At 40.0% G+C, this 8,295-nt stretch overlaps 1 protein-coding gene across 1 annotated transcript; it reads left to right on the forward strand.

Annotated features, from left to right (window-relative positions):
- Window positions 1–5,347: 5,347 nt before the first annotated feature.
- pla2g10 (phospholipase A2 group X) lies at window positions 5,348–7,802 on the forward strand. The gene is made up of 4 exons (XM_008286283.1): window positions 5,348–5,426; window positions 6,018–6,186; window positions 6,852–6,958; window positions 7,430–7,802. Exons 1-4 carry the CDS (start codon window positions 5,390–5,392, stop codon window positions 7,576–7,578), a joined length of 462 nt encoding a protein of 153 aa, XP_008284505.1. The 5' UTR covers window positions 5,348–5,389; the 3' UTR covers window positions 7,579–7,802.
- The last annotated feature ends 493 nt before the right edge of the window (window positions 7,803–8,295 follow it).

An 8,295-nucleotide genomic window follows, 5' to 3' on the forward strand; every position in this document is an offset into this window, starting at 1 on the left:
TCTCAAACAGGACAGTGATCATTCATTGTGGTAGGTGGCGCTGTCCTGAATAAAAGCCTCTCAGCGTGCACCTGTAGAAGAAGCTGCGGTCCTGAGAGTGCAGACACACCCTACACATCCTACATGTTCACAGCTGTGAGGCTCCAATCTGCCCCAAACTTGACACACTGGCTCAGAGCTCCACCGCAACACCCCAACATGCGCGACGGCCAACAAGCATCGGACGAGGACCCGTCCAATGCTGCTTGCGGCTTTAATAATAATTATTACTATTGTTGTTGTTGTTTTTGTTATTACCTCTTCCAGCACAGTCCTTGCCAGTGTTCCTATAGGTGCATGGTTTGCAGCTGAGTGCAAACCATGCACCTAGGGCATCAGTCACTCAAGTCATTAATTCTGTTCATATACTAAGAACCTTCCTGAGGATTTGTGCAGACCCCAGCATGCCGATCTTTTTAATGTAGCAAGCGCACCTACAACCACAGAGATCAGTTTTCATCTGCCACCTTCTCTGTATTTCTAGTTCTAGATCGTTGTACTTGCACTTCTTTTCTATTTCTTTTAGCACAATGTTCCTGTCTGATGGAATAGTCATACCAGACATCATCATTAAAGATTCAGTGAATTCTACCTGCAAACTGATTGATATGACTATTCCGTCAGACAGAAACATCCCACGAAAAAAAAATACAAAAGAAGTGCAAGTACACAGATGGAGAACGAGAAATACATAGAATTTGTGTAGCACCTTTTAAAGCGCTTAAAGAATTTATTGCATATCTAAGACAACAGCCGCTGTACCAATTTAAAGTGTGATTATATCTAATGAAGTTATGTATTAGAGATTAAACCCCCCCAAAAATAGTATAAAACACAATTTTACTTGACTATAATACATATTATATAAGGCAGAGATTGTACAGTGTCATTAATTATGGGAGTAACCTAACTAATGTAATAATAAACACTTTGGTACTATAAGTTACAGGACTTAACATAGCTAATATAAATATTGTGGCATTGTCTTCGTGTAGGGCTGCAAGGTGGATCAGTGGATAGCACCGTCGCCTTGCAGCTGGAAGGTTGCCGGTTCGCGTCCCAGTGAGGATGCCTGGGATCTTTCTGCATGGAGTTTGCATGTTCTCCTCCAGGTTCTCCAGTTCCGCACAGTCCAAAAACATGTTGAGGTTAATTGGTGATTCTAAGTTGTCTGTAGGTGTGAATGTGAGTGTGCTTGGTTGTCTCTAAGTGTAACCCTGTGATAGACTGGTGACCTGTCCAGGGTGTCCCCTGCCTTCACACTAAGTCAGTTGGGATAGACTCCAGCCCCCTGTGACCCTAGTGAGGATTAAGTGGTGTATAGATGGATGGATGTATTTATGTATTACTATTGTCATCATTATTATTATTAGCTGTATCTTAATCCTGTTTGACGTCTGTGGGACATTTTGGACCGGCCTGCTAGACAGAGTTCTCAGGCACCATCGTCAAAACACCAGAAGAGGGAATGTTATCTGGAAGGATGTGAAGCGCTATGAGATGACTTGTTGTTGTAAATATGCGCTATACAAATAAAATTGAATTGAATTGAATTGAATTGAATTGAATTGAATTGAAGGATGGTGTTTTATCCCTCCTGTAGGGTTCCAGAGACTTGGAGAATCAATGCCGAGGTTCACTGAAGCTGTTCTGGCAGCATGTGGTGGTCCAACAGCTTACAAAGAACTTGTTTTTTTTCTTTGAATTTGTCAGCCATCTGTATATTGATTGTTATGCAAGCTGAAGACACATTTCTGTTTATGTGCAACAAAGGGACACAATAATGTTGATTTGATTTGATTTAAAAGGCCACCTTGAACATCCATACATATGCTTATTGCTTGTATGTACATTGCCAAGACCTCCAGTTTCAAACAATTCTTGCAAAGCACATAACAGTTTAAATCTCTAATCCTAAAGCAACAAAAACTCCTCTCACTTTTCAAATCTTCTTTAGACAGTGGGTTTCCTGGTTATTTCTCCTTTGAGTTTATTAACAAAAAACACAAACTCGATGGCCACGGTAAAGATAAAATAAGGTTCACTTTTAACGCTTGTACTGATTTAATGAATTATGAACCACTCTAGACCTGCTGTGGTAGACTAAAAAAACATCAAATGACAAAAATCTCTTTGAGGGGAGTAACATATAACCTACAAACTAGAAGCTGCACTATAACACAGCCTGGCTCGTGCAATTATTAGAAAATAGTTATGATAATGTTACAGGTGGTTACTTGGTATGGAAAAAAAAATCTTAATGTTATTCATTGTCATAAAAGCAAATCGAGAACATGAGCCATTTTTCAAACCCTGTCTTGCATCCTAATTCACTCTGCTTTGGTTCATTTTGTCACGTGTACCATAAGTGTAGGTTGATGAAAGTAGTAAACTAGTACTTTGAATCTATCCTAAAGATCTTTCTGAGGAGGCCGATCACATTTCTTTTTTTTCCAATTTAACATTTCTCGACTTCTTTTTCTCTCCCGAAAATTCAGCTGGAGCCTCCTTTTCGGTTGTCATTCTGACAGTTTGAGCACAGACTTCCAGCTGGACTGATAACAAACAGTTCAAGCATTTATCAAAATGACAGTAAACCAGCAGTAATTATTCTCTGGTACCATTGAAAATTGAGTGCCTTCCTCGTTCTGCATTTTGTGAGCGATGGGTAAAGTCTCAAATCCATTATAAAACAGCAGAGTTGAGTCGGTTAGCAACAGCTCCGCATCAGAGTGTGATTTAGAAATGTTTTTGTGTACTTTAGAGAATTTTTCAAGCACACTCAATTTGTTCTTCAGTCGTAATTGGGAAAATAGCTGTGTTTGATAATGGGGCATAATTTACTGGATGCTGCTGAAGCGGAAACTCAGCTTGCCTTTTTCTCCTAATTTAATCAAAAATAGAAAATTTGGGTTTGTTTATTCATGTTTAACGAGCAAATAGATATCAGATACCACCATCTGGGAGTCTAATGTTGAAAAAAAACGTGTACTAAACATTACAAATTATTTGGGATTGTGCTTCCTGTTCAGTTCATTGCACATTTTGTAGTTTATTGACATTAAAATTTTCAGCCGTGTGGGTTCGGCATGATACGATCTTAATGCCGGCTGGATGTTTTGCGGCAATGGATCTGCTGAGAAGAGAATAATCAGATATACATGGATTGAGGGATGCGCCTCATGGTGCAGCGCAGTCATCCTGCATGGCAGATGTAATAACTGCCAGGAGGAGGCGCTTATCTCACATTGTGCAGGAGCACCACTGAGGAACTGAATCACAAAAAAAAAAAAAAACAAACCCTGAAAATATGTCCCCAGTTATCAAAACCCAAAGCGTGTGTCTTTTATGATTTAGTTGCCCCGACATTACCGCATTATGGATGACAATGGAGTCGAGTACAACAGAGCTGAAAATGTACTTTCAGGGAGCATAACAAAAAGATGAAAAGCGATGATATGACACATATCACAACATTTCCAGATCAGGTCTGGAATTTGTCAGCTAAACAATTTCTGCAGTTAAACTTAGACACTTGGAGTGCAGCACAGTAAATCACACCGACAGTAATGATAGATACGATATGTGTTGACTGTTTGCTTTATGGAGAGAAGCAGTGCTGACTTGTTTATTTACAAGAGAAGAATACAGATGAGAGGCAGGAGATGATCTCTTTGTAATTACAGCGGAAAAAGGATGTTATTAGAGTGTAATTACCATAATCATCCAGTCTGGTTGCACTTGTTGTGAGAAACTGGAGCCTAACGCAGCATCATGGAGCTTACAATACCTGACAATGTGAGCAAATATTAAACTTTAATTCTAGTGAGTGCAGTATCCACAGACCCCAGAGGTACACTTTTGGTCACATCTCACAGGTGCTTTATTCTAAAATCCCAGTTTTTAATTACTTTGCCAGTCGTTTTGTTCCTAATGACTTCATGTAACTGTTTTCTTTTTCTGTTTTAATTAGTGCTGCTTAAAAATACCAATATTTTAGGGTCCTGGGGGACACCAGTCAAAAGCACTTAGTTCCACCAGTGCAGCTGATTGTATCGTTTAGTGAGTTCATGTTTGCCATTTAAAATATTACATACTCTTGAAATGCCAGTCATTTTAAAGGATTAGATTTCCTCATGTGCTCTTTTTCACAATCCTAAATACTGATCCTCCTAAAATAAGATGACTTTCAAAGTCAGAAATAAAATACCCAGTCTCATAAAATGTTTTATGACTATCAAATTAAAAGTTTCTGTTCTATTGTCCAGAATAAGACTAAAATAGCGTCTCCTGCACATGACTGACACGCAGACAGAGCAGGATGAAGACACGAGTTATCCTAACCCAGCTGGTTTCACTACATAAATACAACACCAATAATGTTTACTTAAAATTAGGGGAAACTAAATTACACCAGGGTCAAATCCAGAATGGTAAATGGGATTTTGAATAGTGATGTGGATTGCAACTTCAAAATAAAAGCTGCAATAACTATGAAAGAAAAGCATCAATTTTGGTTTTACACAATGTGCAAATTAAGAAACTTTCCTTAAAAAACAATAGCAATTTGCTTTTTTTTTTCTCTCCCCAAATGACATTATTTATTAATGTTTTTAGAAGAAATAACATGTTTGTTTTTTGCAGTACCTTTTTCTTGAGTTCCTCATTCAGTAGTCTTTATATGTTGATTTGATAAAAGTCACTGAACTTCTTAAAATGTATCTAATTAATTGTCTTTATATTCTGAGCCAATTTGAAAATATAATATCTAAAAAGTTCAAAATGATTTGTTTTATGTACAAAACCTTCATCTAGAGTTCAAGCTGCTGTCCAGATTTTCTCTCCTATATAAAACAGATTGTCTCTTATGTAACATGCAGTTCATTAAATAAGTCTCTGTGCTGTGTTCCAGGTGTTCTTTCTGAACACGGGGAGAACAACATGTTCCAGCAGGTGATGGAAATAAATAAATAAATAAAATTTAAATGACAGAGGAAAGTGTTTTTATCGCCACTTGTGCGTATTTGATTTTCATAAAACCCCCAAGTTGTCTCACATCTTTAGGAAAATCCTTTAGGAAAAAAACAAAACAATATTACATTATTAATTCCAAAACTGTCACATGCAATTACACAAGGCCTGATCCTGGAGGAGCTGGGAAGGCGCCTTGGAAACCTCCACACTGTTTCCTCTAGAGGGAGCAGCACAGTCTCACAAACATGATTAGCCTCCAGCCAATGGTGATGCTGAGGAGATTATTCAAACGGCATCTAAAAAAAGCTCTCCACTTCATGCTAAACTCTCGGAGTGGCAGCGGAGAACACTTGCTGTGGAGAGCCTGTTGCATGCCATGACAGCGTTTTACCGGGTACTTCTGTTGTTGTCTGGTAAGTCCTTTTACTTTGAAGCTCCAGCCAGTGATGCAGCACAACAGACTTGAGAGTTTTATTTAACGGAACACAGAGGGAATCAGCGCAGGTAAGATCCTTGAGGGGAAAATACTTGTGTTTACATATGCTTCAGTGAAAGTTTGTTCTAAGGGAGCGAGTGCAAACAAGTTACTTTGATTTTTTTGCTGTGCAACATTTTCTGCTTTTCCCTGCATTTTATCAATCTAAAGTTGCGGTGTTCAGGCAGAGTGTGGCTTTTTAGTGTACATGAGATGTGAGAGAGCCAAGTCGGTCCTCTGAGTGCTCTTCATTATTGTATAGGGGCTCTGTGAGTTTACATGTGGGTGTAGGAGGATTTATTATATTCCACAGCCTATTAAAACGGGGCGTGACCTATGCAGGAACATTTTACAGAGGAGTTTAATTTTGTTCAGATTGTGTCAGTGACTCTTGTCATGGTGTCCATCCCCTGCATATGAGACCATAAATCACATTCTGAAAACCAAGATTGTCAGAGCGCACTAGACAATATGGATCTGAGTTAATAATGACAAATTTGTTCCTCCTCTTGTTTATTGCTCTTCGCAGTGGCCCTGGCCTCTGCGGCGACCCGCAGGACCCAGCGGACGAAAAGAGGGCTACTTGAGCTGGCAGGAGCCATCAAATGCAGCACGGGGAGATCTGCCTTGGCTTACATGATGTACGGATGCTACTGTGGACTGGGCGGTCAAGGCTGGCCCAGAGACAGGGCCGACTGGTGAGGCGGCAGCTTTAATCACACGCCTTTACACACCTGACAGATGAAAATGAATTCAAGGGTTTTACTTTTACTCTGCCTGGATATGTGATGATAGAGCGGTCCACAATGTAAACAGTCAGCCGACACCACCTATACATTATGTGTTGCAAAAGATATCATCAGGCGGCCTTGGTGATGTTTAGCCCTCCAACTCTGTGAATGGCGTGCACCTCCTCCTGCTTGTTTTTCTCTTTCCCCACTCATCCTACGTCCGGATGTGCATGCGCAGCTTATGAATGAGTCGACTAAACCACAAACGCTGTGCGATGGGATGGAAGGAGGGGATGGTGTCCAAACCCAGCATGCTCACATGCCCCCATGCATACTTCAAAATAGGCCCAAAAATTCCACACCCGAATCCTAATTACCGTCTCCTTCTTTTCCTTCTTCGCCACAAGACATCTCACCCCCTCAAACCGGTTAACTGCTAACTATCTGTTGGGGAAACTCGTGTGGTGATCCTGCCCTGCCTTTAAAATAGCCATGGTGGGATTTAAACCACAGCCCTGTGACTGACCCCCCTCCCCTGCTGCTGCTGCTGCTGCTGCTTCCTTGACCCTGTCTACTCAAGACTGAGCTCAGCCTTCAAAATAATGTGTTTTTTATCATGTTTCTGTATGTAGGTGTTGTCACAGGCACGATTGCTGTTACGGAGATGCAGAACATTTCGGCTGCCAGACCAAAACAGACCAGTATCAGTGGACGTGCGAGGACAGGAAAGCTGAGTGCGGTACTGCATTTTTAATGCTTGTTTGTTGTGTTGAAAGTACGCACGTGTAAATGTGATGCTTCATGTAGCGTGTAACGCAGCTTCAGGAGTAAACCTCAGAGTGAAACACACATCAGGCTGTGCTTTTGAAAATGGCAATGAGGCCGCTGATTGGGAAAAAAAACAGGACGTTTTCCAATGTATATTTAATGATATTTTAAGCCACACTATTTACTGATCATGAATAGCCATAGTGAGGTGTGGACATTACAGTAAATAGTGGCTTTTTATGATTAAAAAAATCCATGTGACAGAAATCAGAATATCAACAGTAATATTTTCAGAGGAATTCCTCAACATGAATGCAGCTGCAGGCTTTGCAAGCATCAGAATAAGTAACATTTTACAACATTAAAGAGAAATTCATACAAAAGTTCTAAATCATCTCTTCATCTTGTCATTGAGAGAAGACGTCTGTGTTCTTCGTTGCAGATGATTTGGAGGACAAATGCGAAAAGCTGCTCTGCAAGTGCGACAGAGATGCTGCCAAATGTTTGAGAAAAGCACCTTTCATCCGGAAATACGCCCTATGGCCTGACTTCATGTGTGGCTACGAACACCCAATGTGTAATATTTACTGACACAACAGATGCACCCTTATATTCCAGTGTGCCTTTTGTAAATACAAAATGGTAAACTCACAGCACTTGTGCTTTATTTTGTGTTTCTCAAGCTGTTTATAGCATTTATTATTATCAGGTCTTTTAATAAACACCACAATAAGATTTGAAACAAATAAAACAGGTTATTTTTGCATGTGCTTTGTATCAAATGTTATTTTAATAAAGGACAAAACTGCTATTAATACATAAGATGTGTCGACAGTGAATGAACACCAGCATTTTGTTTCTCAAATTGTGCCTGCCTGGAAAGCAAGAAGGATTACAGAAAAAAAAAAAAAGCAACTTGAGCATTTCTCTCAGCTCAGCCGGAAGGTCAAATGTTAATCAGCGAGGGAAAGATCAGATAGCCAGTCCTCACAACAGTACTTTTATTTGTTAAAATGCGCAACTGAAATGTGCAGGGCAGCGCCTGCTTTATAAATCTAAAGTTGGCGTGTTGGCTGTGCTTCTGGGAGTGTTTTTTGACTGCACTCCATTCATCTGGGTTTCAGAAAAGCATTTGGAAATTTAGTGAGCTAATAGGCAAACTGAGGTTTCCTTACTTTTTCTATTTAAAGCTTGCTGCTGCTGCTGCGGCGCCAACGACTTTCTCTCACTGTTTTCAGAACCCCTTTATGACAAATCCTAGCAGCATTCTCACAGGAAATTTGTCGCTACAGAAATGTGTTAAAACTC

Source organism: Stegastes partitus, unplaced genomic scaffold, assembly GCF_000690725.1.
Source record: "Stegastes partitus isolate 25-593 unplaced genomic scaffold, Stegastes_partitus-1.0.2 Scaffold445, whole genome shotgun sequence".
Lineage (NCBI taxonomy): Eukaryota > Metazoa > Chordata > Actinopteri > Pomacentridae > Stegastes > Stegastes partitus.